At 37.4% G+C, this 15,491-nt stretch overlaps 1 protein-coding gene and 1 long non-coding RNA gene across 9 annotated transcripts in view; one reads left to right on the forward strand and one right to left on the reverse strand.

Moving 5' to 3' along the window:
• The window catches only part of Pde9 (phosphodiesterase 9), a 135,134-nt gene that overhangs the window by 22,638 nt on the left and 97,005 nt on the right, over positions 1–15,491 (reverse strand). Inside the window, exon 1 of one of the 8 annotated variants that reach the window (XM_069123609.1) lies at positions 5,434–5,597. The exons of the other annotated variants lie outside the window; for them this stretch is intronic. Coding sequence (XP_068979710.1) covers positions 5,434–5,569 — 136 coding nt within the window. The 5' untranslated portion in view covers positions 5,570–5,597. Of the gene's footprint in view, positions 1–5,433; positions 5,598–15,491 lie in introns of those variants that run through there. 8 annotated transcript variants of the gene reach the window in all.
• Positions 1,851–13,685, forward strand: LOC138185034 (uncharacterized). Its single transcript, XR_011174500.1, has 3 exons — positions 1,851–2,048; positions 13,348–13,403; positions 13,659–13,685. It is a non-coding gene; the product is annotated as an uncharacterized LOC138185034 (long non-coding RNA).

Here is a 15,491-nt window from a genome sequence, read left to right on the forward strand (position 1 = left end):
GTGTCTTTGCTTCAGAAATTTTGTCCCTTCCAGGACAGCACGTGTTATACATTAATTTTCATCTACGACTAAACATTTATAGAGAAGTGAGAAATATTTTAAGTTTAAAGTGTGCGAGTCAAATCATTTCTAATTTTATGCTTTTACGAGTTTAAAGAAAATATTAAGGCAGTACGATATCTGCTTTATTAGATTTAATCTTTATTCATTCATATAACTGTATCAGCGAGTAATAAATCAAAATTTATTTTCATTTTCTATGATATATATATATATATATAATAATTGGCACTAAAGTAATTTTTTTTGTTTATATTTGTTAATTATTTTAAAATATAAGTTGTTGGAGTAAAGCAAGATTCCCCGCCTCGAGCGAACCTTGCACACAGCATGCTTACACGAGCTAATTAGTAAGAATTCTTTGCAAAGAAAACCTCCGGTTTACATTTTCCAGAAATTACGCTCTTCCACCTTTCTTGAAAACTTCTGCCCCGTAACTTCTAATTACAGGAACGATCGACATCAACGAAAGCAATTAATCGAACAAGCCGATGAGAGAGGTACGTTTATCAATAATTTCTTCTCTTATCTTTCCTTCGCTTTCATTCGATGATTTACGTTTATCATGGAAAAGGAGAAACTGTATACTGCCTCTCTCTTTTAATACGCGAAAGAATGCGAAGAATACATTCCAAGAAAGTCATTTTTCAACAAATATTCTCATAATCTTTTTCCCGAAACTGCTCTTCCATGTAAATCCGTATAAATAGCATTTAATCTAATTTCTGAAAACGTATAAATTAAATGAAATCCGATCCTAAGAATAAAAAATACATTTTCCAACGAATATTGTTCTTCAAGCAATTCTCATTATTCTAATTAACACGTACAAAAGAAGAACCAAAAGGAAAGAGGGAGAAAAATGTCAAAAGATGAGATAAAAACACGAAAAAATGGAAAAGAAAAATAATATAAAATTTGCGATCAAGCAGTTTTGATGAAATTTCCTTTCGCATTGTACGAACTCAACAAATGGCAACGAAAAGAGTAGAATTTTGAAAACAGCACCCCGTTTAAAAAATTAAAGCGCGCAGTAATCTCCTTTGATTGTCGAAACTCAAACGAAAAAATATGGATCAACGACGAGATGACAATGGAATGAGAAAAAAATTTCAGCTATATTTTATTTCAACTTTCACCCTCGTTCGATCCAGCAATTTGAAAAATGCCATAGAAAATGCTTCTGTGTTCTCAACGATCGTAAAAGCGTTCTCTTTATGGCGAATCGTTCCGGTTATTCGGGAAAAAAGCAACCCCTTGTTAGAGGGGAACAATACCCTGACTGCAATGGGGAAAACATGGAAAACGGCTTATCTCGTTGTTCGATGTTATGGAGACACATCGCGTTACGAGGAAATTTTTACGAGGAAAAACCATGCGTATCGAAGAATCATATTGAATTATTAGAACCTTGGGACAATGTAGATCTTTTTCTAAACAGTTCCAAGTCTTTTCCGGTACAATTGTAAAAATCTATACTTGTTACTTCAGACAATAAGGCACACGCGATGCGAATGAAATAACAAATTTACAATAAAACAGTTAAAAACGATGAAAATAATTAAATATCAGCAGATATCCCGAGGGGAAAGAAACGCATGGTAGAACGGAAGAAAATTTCAAGATTCGTGTTGTTCCAATATACATAAACTTCCTGTACGCTTGTTCTAAATACGCGAGGAACAACGTAGAGCACAGAGTCCGCACGGAATACGAGAACACGATACGAGTTGTAGCTCGCGTACCCACGCCCACGCGTGCATCTGAATGGAGATCGCTAATTAAACTGAAATTGTTCATAGCGTGGCGCGAACAATATTTATGACGCGACTATTCTCTTCCGGATTGAAAGCCAAGTCTAAAAACAGAAATCATATTATACCAGCATCGTGATGAAAGGATATTTTAACAAAAAATACTCCTTTCAACGTGTGCATAACAAACGAATGGAATCTCGAAATTAATCATCAACTAATCCGTAACCGTGAGTACCCAATTTCCATCTTTTTCGGCTGATTAACCCAAATGTTTTCGGAATACTATACGAGAGAGAATAACGGCATTGTGTGTATTCAACAATCCGACTATATAAAAATCATACGGAATAGTAAAAAAAAATTTAGTTTGTAATAGCTGAATATCTTTTTCTTATGTTAGAAACGTGGAACTGAGAAATTCGCGTTATTGTGATTATTAGACTGCGGAGGACTTTTAATGTTAATACAACCGGTGATATTTAAACAACTAGTATATATATATATATATATATATATATATATATATATATATATATATATATATATATATATATATGTATGTCGAGTTCTCATTGGGATTAGGAGCGTGTAACGAATCTTCGTTTGGATCAGCCATTGTTGTAGCAAATATGATGATTAGATGGTGATTAGATACTCAAGATGCTAATGACAATGATCGTAGGTTCAATAACGTATCCGCGGTCAACGGGATAGCAAATGCGCTTTCTTCCAAAGTCTAAGTCGAACTGAACTTACTTGTGCGTTCAATTTAAGCGTAACTCAACTTATTATTTACTTAATACTCAACTTACTAAGTTTTATTATTTAAGTACAGCTTTAATAAAAAGTCTAGATTAAAGTATTGGGGATCTTGCCAAAAATCCCAAAAGAAAGGCCCCGATGTTCTTTCATCTCCTACATATATATAGTAAATAATAAAAATACTAATAAATACTAAATAATTCGGATACTTATGAATAGTGGACCATTTGTCTATAATTTTATTTTGACATTGAAATTGCTTTATACGACAATCTTTTTATCCTTCTATAAATACTACGGTGAAAACCGTTTCTCACAAATTTCAAGAAATTTCATCGTTCAATTATCGCTCTCATGAATTTGATAAGTCGTCCCTTCTCGTAAATTTATGTCACAATGTCCCCATTTCTTCACGATCTGGAACGCTTGTCCCATGGGTATATAAAACCCTGCGGGCCAGTGAAAAGGGGTGGAATAAACGATTCGCGGAAACGATAGAAACAGTGACCGGTTTATTAGTTGTTGGCCAGCCTGCTGGCGATTCTGTTAAAATTTCCTGGACAAGCCATCAAAGGATACCTCTGTGCGTACCCGCTTGAATCGAGTTGATTAACTTTTTTGAGACTGTGTTTCTTTGACAGCTGGACATTCCTGAAATTCATCGGTTGATATTCAAAACGTCACGGGGAAAAATTACTAAGGTATTTGTTGCTTACGATTTATGAAGTATCGCAACGCTTCATTCAACGCTTCTTTTAACTTTTTAACTTAACAGTACATAAATTTGTTTCTCCGAGTGAAATAAAAGATACCTGTTTCTTTCGATCGTATCAAATAGATTAAAATATGGAAAAAGATTAAAATCACGGTCCTCGTAATTAGGAAGTGACAATATAAAAGATACTATAGGAAGTGGATTATCTTAAAACAATCAATTTACAAAGAAATAACATTTTCTATACGACCGTTGGCAATAAATAATTATTAAATTACATTCCATGGCATTTTAATCCATAATGATAGATGATTATTCTTATTTAACTGAGCGTAATAGCTTTTTTATCTAAGCTTTTATCTCTCTAAAGTAGATTTAAATCTTCTACTAAAGAGATTTCTCACGTGACAGTGAAATATCTGTCGTCGATAAAATTTATCGTTGCAAATCTACAATACATTTCTCTTCCACTCGATAAATTGCTTTTAACGTTCGAGTACATACCACACACGTATGTCCATAAATTTTCTACTCTACGTATATATTCGTTTCTTCAAACTCTTTTTCAACTATACGACAATATTTTTAAGCAAAACACCACCCCATCGATCAAGGTGTCGCACATTTTAATTTTCTCTTCGCATACAAACTTTTTAAACGCTACGTATACCTGATTCAACGCCCAATTAATTCATTTCTATGCCCAATAAAAGATTGAAAGAATATAGTATGCCACACTGAGTTATCGCCTAAACGACCCTCGAAGCCTCATAATAGAGCATGGTACGAAGTCATATCGCGTCACGTTCCAAGTTAAAGCAGTTAAAGAAGTTTGGTCACAGGAAAGTTTTCCAAATGAGAAAAGCGACCGACCATGCTGTCGATTACACTTGTCGAAATTACCAAGCCAAATATTAGCTCGAGCAGCGATGTCGGGAATAATAGAGTCTTAAATTAGAATAGTGGGGAGGATAGTGAGCAATGGTTAAAGGTGGAGGAGATGTGCGCTGGACAAACTATAAAAATCGACCCGGTCGGCTTTCATTGAACGCGGCATGCGCGATCGTTTGCCGAGTAAATTCTTTTAATTGAGCGCGGGGGTGGGGCTGTTCGTAGAATCGTCGCGGAACCCTTTTCGCTTTGCGCTTTACAGATACGACCGATCGTTTCGAGCCTCGATCACCACTGAAAGTAACGGCGGCGTCGTTTACTTTTCTATTCGAAGGTTACAGAGGAAGAACGCGACGAGTTAGATAAGTTAAAATTCGCTATCGAGCACGGTACGTTTAAAATACGCGAGTGCTTGCGGCTCGCCAGAAACAACCCGGGAAAATAATTCCCAATACAACTTATTTAAACTTGTTTGGGCCAGTTGTAATTCGAATTCGCAATTGCATCGGTAGAATTGCATTCCTAAAACTTCGAAAGCCTGTGTTCCTTTTTGCGAACGTAACTTTGCGAACGCTCTTCCCGGGGTTAAGCGACTTAGGAAGTGGTTTGCGATCCTTCGCAATAAAGGAACATCCACTAACCTGCATATAAATTCCCCTCCATTTAGCTTTCCTTCGACAATCACATTTCATATTGAAAGAACGGAAGAAAGGAAAGGAGAAGAGAAAACATATCGCGTTGTGTGCCTCTTTCCAATGTTTTCGAGAGCCTGTTCTCGAGCACTCGAGATTTATTCGACCACACGCGAAGTACGGAAGGTAAGGTAAGGGAGAAGAAGTGCGGAAGAGAGCGTTTCCGAACGAATCGTCGATTTCATAAATTATTGCCCATCCTTTAACCATCCACCCACCCAATGCCTATGAAACAACGAAGGAACGTCGAATTACCGATCGACGACGTCGTGCACATGCCTGCGTAGAAGCGATGCAAAGCACGCGAGTCGATGATTCACCTGAAACGAGGTTAAATTGCTCTAAAAACGAACGTTCTCGTCGTTCGTCGGAATGGGTCTCGCTCGACGCCGCTTGCGATATTTAATAAAGCTATCGCAGAAAAATATCTCAGCTCCATCTTCGACCCTCTGCCCACTCCTAGCTAACCACCACCACCCCAGTTGCCTCGTAGCGTTGACGAACAGAGCTCGAGAAACTTATGTTACACCGATGGAAATCAAAGTGGTCTTCCTACCTTCTCTCTTTCGCTCGACTGCTTGCACGATTGAACGCGCGAGAGGTTTTGCGCGAGCGACAGATCTTCTCGGCTTGGTTTGTCCAGGCTCACACGACGCGGCTCCGTACGAAACGAAACGAACGTGGTGGCACATATACAGAACGAAAGAAGGGGGAGAGCTATCTTCCGACCGTCCATTGGCTCTAATAGGATAATGAAACGTGAATCATGGATGTACGGCGGACGATTATATTTTTATTGTGACCCACGCTCAATTTATTCATTATTTTGTTGAGGCCAATATCATTGGTACGAGGTGTAGGAAGCCATTGCGGTCGGAAAGCATCGCTCGAGAGTTCCTACGGGTCCCGGTGCTACTATTACTTTTTATTATACGTCGACGAATTAGAAAATAAACGTATAGATGGATTGGCTACATCCTCCGTGTACGCTTAACGACCCTGTAATTAGCCAAAACTACAGAGAAACTGTGCCGTCGTACGTCCATTTCACCGATTTCATTCAAATTATTCGATCGTTGTGCAAGATGACCAAAAGTAAAAATTCTACTTATCGTGATCCTCGAATCATGATTTGACGAAATTTGGGAAACGATAAGTTCGTTCGTGACCGAGGAATATCGACAAGCTTGGTAAAATTCATTCGAACAACAACTAATGCAGGACCCAAGTCGACTAACTGATCGACGTCTTGTGGTTCAATCATGTAACTATGTTTATATACTGAGGCAGTGCATGAAAAGTTCACTTCGTCAAGACACATGGAGATAGCACGCATTAATTACGTATAAAGTTATACGAAATTGATGACCGAAACGTCAACTTCTCCTCCCGGAATATGTCAGGAAGCAGCGTAAATGAAGAGGGTTACCCAATCTGATAATAACATCGCATTATGCTTTGAATTTCTGAAAAGATTCTAAAACGCGAAGCATCTGTATAACGTGTATGAAATGTGGTGCAAGATATTTTCCATTTCTTCTCTCGATTCTAAAAAAATATACAAAAATCTTATTCGCGAGAACATCACCGACCAAAAGTTTGTTAAACGATTTCAAGTTAAAATTTTGTTTCCTGTAAATCTTTTTTTAGGATGCTTAAATTCCACGTGGACTGGAAACGCGAGGTGACTGGAAACATCCTGACCGCAGGTAAAACCCAGTACGACGCGCAATCATTGTCGATTTTCGTTGGAAGCGCGAACCAACTTTCGACGATTCTGACCGGAAATCGAGTGCACCGAAATTGTCGACAGTCGAGAGCTTGCTTCCGGGACTTTCCAATGGACTAGACTGTCACACTGCAAAATCGACTTACCGATTACTTCGTTTTTATAAAAGTACGAATACAGTACATAGAGGTGTTTGAAGAGCACAGTAAAACGTTATATAAATATTATTTCAATTACTTCAATTATTACAATTATTACTACAATTATTTCAATTAATTAATCTATACGTAATATAGCTAAGTATACCTATATCAGAGGTCAGTAGTTTTCCTGTTAAATCTAGCTTTCCAAGAAATATGTTTTTACTCGCACAATTTTTATACAGTTTCCATAAAATTTCTCTTAGATATTTCTTTCGATGCATCGCCGTTATTGAACGACATTCCTAGATTCAAAGTGGTTGCTGGCTTAGTTTTTAAGTTATTTTAAAATACTGTACTATCCATTTGTCTAAAAGTAGAAAGATTTGTGAGCGACGCGTGAACACGTTGATGAGGAAATAAAAATTCTAGAAATACGTGCACAGCTTCTGAAAGCTAAGGTTTAAGGTATCTACGAACACGAGCGGTATGTGGAAACTTGGAGGAGGAAAGTTTAGAAAGAGACTTAAGAAGGAAACTTTATAACCATGGTATGAAAGCTTTAGACTTTGGATATACTATAACTGTTTTTACTCCTGGTTTATTTCTTTAAAGTCTACCTAACTTTTCGAACGGTTCTGTGGGAAAGACACAACCTCTATCAAGATAAAATAAAATAAAGTCGTTACTATCGGACCAAGCATAATCTAAATTTTCGAAGCAAACTTTTTCTCATCCATTTTGACGTAACGGTTCGTTCTTAGTCCGTTCCCTCTATTTTATCTAACGCATGAATAATTTACTACGACCATTGCCACGAGCGCGTAAATCTATCCGATTCTGTCGCACCTAAACGCCGTAATTATATTTACGACTGTCTGGACGAGTTTAATCGCCGGCAAGCAAGAAACAAAATTAATATTCCAAGTAGGTTAAACTTTATGATTCTTCGCGGAAGAATCCTCTTGCACTTTTTACGCGACGCTGAAACACGCGGGGAAAATAAAAGAAAATGTTCACGGACTGAGGGAAAAAATGTCCGATTATGAGATTGACCGGTCGCAAAGCCGATTGGAAATACAGATGTGCGAGGTTTTAAAATGGAAACACGACATTCGACCACGAAGCTGACAGCCGAGATGCTGTGACAGAATATTGCAGAAATGTCAAACAAATAATGTTTTCATAAATCGCAAAACACTGTTTGCTGTTCGCGCGTTTTTCACAGTGTCCCGTCATTAAAGACCATCCCGATTCACGGGGAATAGAAATTCATTTCAAACCCTTGAACATGAATTCTAAGACTATGAGCTACGTATCGATGCACTTTATACGATGAAGGATTACGCGGAGAACAGAGTGGCGTAGAATAGAATGGCGATAATATTTTTCAAATTTTATGCACATTGTATGAGATTCGGAATAAGAAAATTTCCAAGAAAAAGAATATTTTCTGTCCTTATTTATTTGATACATTTTAATCCTTTCATCTAGTATTACACCTTCTAGTATTACGTTGTAACATTTCATTATCTTATTTATTCGATATATTTTAAATAGAATATTAGGGTCGATTCTATTAAAGCGGAGACAACGTAAGAAAAACTGGTCGTTACTGATCAAGAATCATAAATATACTAACCTCTCGCCACGTGCAATTTCTCGAGGAAACTACTTATCTATCTCTCAGTTACTCAGTCTGCTTCTTTTCATCATTAGTAACATTCGTATCTCATCTTATCTAATCTTTCTAAATTGTTCGTACATCCATGAGTCCGTGACACAGTATTATCACATTATTATCATCATTATCAGAAGTGGAAAAACTAGACGTAACGCACAAATATTGAACTAACTTAATTAAACTTGAAACACTTTCTTCAAACGTCGCATATCAGATCTTATATCAATCATCGTAAGAATCTTCAGCTTAAAAAAAAGAAAGAAAAGAAATAATACTTATCGCATGTTGATTAGAAAGTCAAACAGTCTAATAAAAAATGAACAAGACAAATTATCGTGTAACTTTTTTCTCCAAGCGACCATCGATTCCGGCTGACTCTAATTAACGAGAAGTCTTTCGGTTAGGATCTATTCTTGAAACGAGAGAGGTACAAAAAAACGTCTTCGATCTTGCCATACTCTCGGCATGTATCGAATGTGCTCGAGGTCGTGGTAAAGGATCCTCGTAGGTTCGGCCTGATTGATTTCGAGGTGGGGTTATACGAGGCCAGCCTCACCTCTAATCGATACATTTGCACATATAGACACGGTTTATTGTACCAATTAACCGCATAAACGCACGAAAACCGCATATGCCTTGTCATACAGTACTGTACAGAAATTACACCATCTGTCCGAGTGACCATATGATAAAAATTAAACATGTCGCATTGTATAAAGAAATAGAAGCTGAGCAGAGATTTTTTTGGTACATTGAATAACATAACGAGTACCGATTTTTTAACATTTCATATTTTCTCGCGCGTTAGTTTCGTTCAATTTGCCCTAATCGTTCTAACTATGACAAAATTCGAAATACCAAATAAGCACTTTAATGTCCATTTCAAAGCAATTGCTTTTGGGAAGTGATGCGAAACTTCGGCACGGTGCTGTATTTAACGAACGTTACCATTTCCAGCGTCGTCTAGACGAGGGTGAATATGCAAATTCATGCGGTCGTAAGAACCGCCCCTAAACTCGTAATTGTTCGGCTGTGCGCCATACGTTTCGATACGGTACGAAATTTTAGCGAACTTTACACTGAGAACGAAAGAGACACGGTTGAAAATTGTTATCGTTCAAAAACTAATCATATTTGAAATCTGTATGAACTTGTTTATTATGGAACCTAATTACCGCGTAATCTTGAAAATTTCATCTTACGGTCAGGCAAAAAAGTTAATTAAAGTCACGGCTAAAGACCATTAGCTATCAACAACCATTTTATAAAAGGAAAAAGCAAGGAAAACGTAAAAATTGAAAGAAAACGGCCATGGAAAAAGCGTAGCAATGATCGGAAATTCTTATCCAATTTCAACTAAACCCGCTTCCATCAAACGCCGTAAATTCCATCAACATCGACGCAGATCGCAATTATCTATCCGCTGAGTGCGTGTTATATTAATGCGAATAGCGTAACGCAAACAATCGCATTTTGATTTAGTACAGCTTTCGTAGTGTGTATACACGCACTAAATCCATCGCGGGCTGAAACGAGCAGAAGTTGTTCTTCGTACGTACACGTTCAGGGATCGAATTACTCCATTATCGTAAAATGCACAAGCGTTCTCGCAAACGCTTCGATGTTCCAGCTAAATAGGCAAGAGTCGTAATCGTCTAAACGACTGAAAAGAAAATCGCTCGGACGCTTTTCTCGAACGGACCGACGATTTCGAGCGCTAATTACGCGGAATTATCTGTACAGAGCATGCAGCGCATATAAAAAAGCATGGATATATCAGATTATGCGCATGTGGATTCCGTTTCCGTGTAAATCCTCCTCGTTTTCGACTGAGAAAAGTTTGTATTTCAAGAGCGCACAAAAGAAGATAAGTACATTTTAGCCGACCCTTTCATTTTCACGTTACTCATTTACGATTGAATCACTCAAAAATCTCAAATACTTTATACAACAAACAAAACGTACATACATATAAATTTTTTAGTCTTTTATAAACAACTTTAAGCGTTTTAAAAATGCACGAGCTTAAACATTTTTGTAAACAATCAAAAATATATGAAATATCACGAGGATCAAAATTTTGGTCACAATTCCATTCTAAATCGCTTTTCCTATTTTTCCCCCTATGATTTCCAGTTAGCTTTGTTCGTAGTTTGCGTCATACGCCACAAATCGTTCTAATCCAGAAATTTGTTAACGAGCGGAACAATGAACCGTGAAAATAAATTTCCCAAGGCTGGTGCATGAAAAAGACAACTTGACATAACCACGAGGGTGCAGTTGTTTGTCGGACTCATTAAAACCGTGAAGAGAGACGAGCTTTCCCGTGATAATTGTTCAGTTGAAAGTATGACATAGCCGTGATACAGTTTCGTTAATTATCACAGAAAGCGCGAATAATTTTAATTGAACAACGTTTTATTAAGATATGAAAGTATATTGATCCGGAATAATGGATTTTTCCTTTTATATCCGCTTTTAATATCTACATATTGAATTTCTCTCTCTCTTTTTTTTTTTTTTTAATAGGTTGTAAACGAAAGTGGATATGATTGGACATACATTTCAGTGCTCATCGATACTGCAAGCAGATTGTCGTATCGATGAAACAATAATTTGGCAAGCTGGCAATTACAACGAAATTACGATTACGATACTGACTGCACGACGACCGATTTATTCAACCGATATAACAATGCAATTAACCATGTCATTAGTTATTTATTGGCAGGAATTATGTTTTATCTCATGGCGGTTGTAATTCCGAATTTATCCGTTCACTGAATTGTATCCTAAAACTCCAATTACCTCCGTGAATACGAGAAGAATAAAATTGAATATCATCTCACTCCAGTGGTAAGAACCGAAGAAGTTTTAAAAATTAAAAATACTTCTCAAGCTGTTACACATAATACTTGCTGTAACTTCAGGAATTAAAAAATTTGAGAACTCGAGGCAGAGATCCAAGAACGGAACGTGCGCGAAAACTTTAAAACCTTCTCGCGTTCTAACTCCGATTGAAAGTCTTTCTCTTTATTCCTAGCCCGAAAATAAATAATTTAAAACTCGTATAACGATAGAATCTCCAATACACCGACGATTGATGGGCAAGCTTTCTTAAGTAAACAGTTCAAGAGGAAATTCAGTTGAATTCATACTAAAAATACTCAAGTCAAATTTAAACTAAATTTAAAACCAGATATGATGTTCGATCTAACCACCGGCAGGCTATTTTTAGTAGTTCATTGCAGAGAACGGAAATTTCGTGACGACGGCCAGACAATAAGGGTCAATTTACTCTACGAACGATATCGATTCTCGTCAGGGCATCGTCTGCATATTTTTTCGCGGTACGGCCAGCGATCTCGTTGAAAAGCTTTCTAATTAACTAGAAGGAAGAATATATCGGCGACGCGAACTCGCCTCTCGTGAATTTTATATGGAGGGGATGATGCGACAAAAGGGGTTGGAATCGACCAAATGATCAGTCTATTACAGGGTCGTGGGTGTAGAAACGAGCTATTCGTGAATCGTCGTCGAAACGACATCAGCGAACGGCAGAGAAGGAAATACGAAATGATAGCCATTTAGATGAGATACTTCTACCGGAATAAAAATGGGATCGCAATTAGGCCGGATTCGGTGGAATTTAGGCGGAAAGAGAATACGTGGATTAAAGGGATTTCGATGAGGTTCAAAATTGATTGCGCAGGGATATTTGCATGAGAATTATGTTCCGCGTTTCAACCTCGAAATTAAAGTCAATTTCGAGTGAAATGTTTAACGTAGAAAATTCAGTAGAATACTATTCAGCAAAGAGGTTTAAAGAAGACTTAACTACTAAATTATCATCGTAACGTGCATACAATTCTGTTTAAAAACAATCAGTTCTGTTCTCGAAGAATCTTCCACGACGCTCTTGGTTTGCCGCATTATTCATGAATGAACGATAATGTTCGTGTCTTCTGAAGGGAACGCATAAACATGCAAAAATAACATCTTATAATTTCACTACCTTCTATATATTACCGTACTTCTACAATATACATCTACCAACCTACAATCCAAATTTTCCTAAAATCTTTTCTACTTTCCATTTTCTCCTACATTCAAGAGAGGTGTTTGAGAAAAACTACGAGACTTTCATGCAGAGCGGAATTTATTGATTAATCGTGTTCGCGTTCGTTTACACGAGACATATTCGCGGAATGTTCATGGAATGCATAGAAGAGGAAATCGATAGAGGGTTTTCTTTCAAGCCGTTTCCTTTCAAGATTGTCTGTCACGAGTTCGAGGACAAGGCTGAGGCACGACGAGAAGAATTACGGTATACAGAGGCACAAAGACTTCTTGTGGCATTGACACGAGCCACTCTGTTTCGCGTATGTCCCTTTGAGATGCCTCCAGCTCCTCGTAATGACATGACGGCGCGGTGCGGCAATTTCCACTAACCGGCTTGCAAGCCATCATAAATTGTAATGGTATTATCATCCCTAATTACGCGATGCACTTTGACACGAGTTCGCTCGTCGCAATTCGTAATGCGGCAATTACGGTAAACCATTTTAAACAGAACAACGAAACACTGTTTAATTAAGTAAGTTTGAAATATCGTCAGGTCTGAAAACCGAGCTGCGTTACGTTGATTCGACCGCGGTTCAAGTAGCTCGAGGCGTAAATGGTCAGACACTCGAGAACACTGTGATACGCGAAGTACGTCGATATAGATCGCTCTTCTCTCACTTTAGTAAAATTAAAGTGTAAACGAGCATTTTTATCATTAACGACAATTAAAGGAGCGTAATATGTATTTTATATCGTACATAGATTGTTCATTTAATTTACACTCGATTATCTCTCCAACTATTGGTTATTTCAAAAAATGTTTCAACTGATACTTGCTTCGTTTCAAAGGAGATATTTTACGATGCTCACAAATTCTATCTACGTGGGTGTGCCTCCGAGACTTCAAGGTAACCTTTGCTTTTTTAAATGCAACTACTTGTTTCCATTTCGATGAAAGCGTAGTCAATTCCCTAACATGATTCGTGATCGATGAATATCAACCACGAAGAATATTACGAAAGGAAATTATTAGATTTTATGTAGGGAAAACTTCGAAGTTTTCGATGGAGTTTTCGTGAAGTATTCGATCAGACATTAGCAACAAACGTTATTTCCACTCACGTTTACAAGAACTTATTGTATTATTAAACTAGCTTTTTAAGGCCACAGATATGCTCCACATATTTCGCGACCATCTGTATCGTTTTCATACTACACTGATCAAACGGTCAAAATATGAATTTCATAGATGCAAGGAAAATGGTGTAACAGTTTGACGATTAAGACGATCTATTACCTTTGGTAGCTGTGTGTGAGTGTATAGCTGGTTGCCGCATAAAGTTGCGCGTGGCTTAAGTAGATTAAGATGGCAATGAGCAAATTACCAAGAAATCGACCTCGGTGATGCACTTGTGCCGAGTTAATTTTCATAGTTCAGGGAATAGAAGATGAAACACGCCAGCAGCTATCATAGATCGTTTCGAAAGCTTTACGCGAATGTCGGCAACAACGATCGCGCGACAACCAAGCAAATCCTTGTGAAATTAACGAAATTCCTGGTACGTGCGGCTTCTGACATCGTTACAGAAAACTTCATAATTTCCATTAACCAGAGAAATGAGTTTCGCAAGGTCGCAAAAGGAAACGAACGTCGCCGCTTTGCGATGAAACGAATTTTGCAAAGAGAATGCAACGTTAATGAGAAAAATACGAGGAATAGTTATGAGGCGATTCGAAAACCATTTCAGGAAACGTTACGAACAGATCGAGTTACATTGAAGTTTGAAATTACGTTGCGTAATACATTAAGGAAAAGTTTCTGAACGTGAATTATTTCGTCGAGGTAAATTTAATAGTAATTTGCCATATAGATATACGATTTAAAATGCACGCTTATTTCCTAAGTTGGATTTTATTACGACAACATTATCGGACTGCCTGACAAAGGTTGTCTCTCTCTCCTTTGATTTTCATCTTTGGAGTAGATGTAGGTTTAATATGAAATGTAGAAGGTGAAGTGTATTTTTTCGATGCCTTTGAAATTCTTCAAGCAAGATATATCTATTCATATGAGTCTCCGTTGGGAAAAATCAAGCAATCTTGTGTAGAAGAACTCCCTTAGTTTACTTGGAAGTCCTTGCATTTTCTGAAAGGTTTTCCCATCCATTGAATTTATAGCGGCCTCAAGTAACAATATCGAAGGGGAATAAAGGGGACCCAAGTAATATTAAAACTCTTTACTATAAATAATTAAGTTTGCTACGTTGCAGTTCCAGCTTGGCATCTTCAAGGCGAAGTCAGGTATTTTAAAACGTTCATAAGACCGGAAATTGCATTCCTTACCCAGTTCGTAGTAAATATAGTTACCGGATAAAGTAGTATTTGCCAACTTGTGCGGTTCTAACCTTTTCATGTGTGTTTGACCTTGATATTTTTTTATTACATAACGACAGATATAAAGCATTTACATCGTAAATATTGGACTTGATTTTAGAAGATAAACAAAATGAATGGTATAATAAATGATAATATAAAATACAATAAAATTGATAGTAACAATATAAATAAATCTCAAGCTCAAACATAGGAAAAACCAAAGCTGTTCGTTGTCTCTAGGTTCTTCAAACGTAATAAGCTCAAATATTTATACATTTCATAAAGCTCTCCAACATCTTACACAGCATCCTCAAAATTTCCCTCTAAGTATCGGCTCGAACAGGCAAGCGAACATAAATCCTTGTTTGCTTTTTCGTTTGACGCACAAGAGAGGGTGAAACAGACTTGATTGACAAGTTAGATCCTCGCAGGTTATTTTTAGGAGGCATTGTCCGGTCGATAGGTCACGGTTTGAAATGTGTGCAAACATAATTTCGGTAGTGCTTATAGGGACCCTTTCGTATCGGTCGCGGAGTTGAAAAGGTGGGCGGACGGCGTTGAGGGAAGGTTTCATTCAGAGTTGGCTCCGCCTTGGGAAGAACGTACCTGATCGATAATTG

This window comes from Bombus flavifrons, chromosome 11 (genome assembly GCF_040668555.2).
Source record: "Bombus flavifrons isolate JBK064 chromosome 11, iyBomFlav1_principal, whole genome shotgun sequence".
Lineage (NCBI taxonomy): Eukaryota > Metazoa > Arthropoda > Insecta > Hymenoptera > Apidae > Bombus > Bombus flavifrons.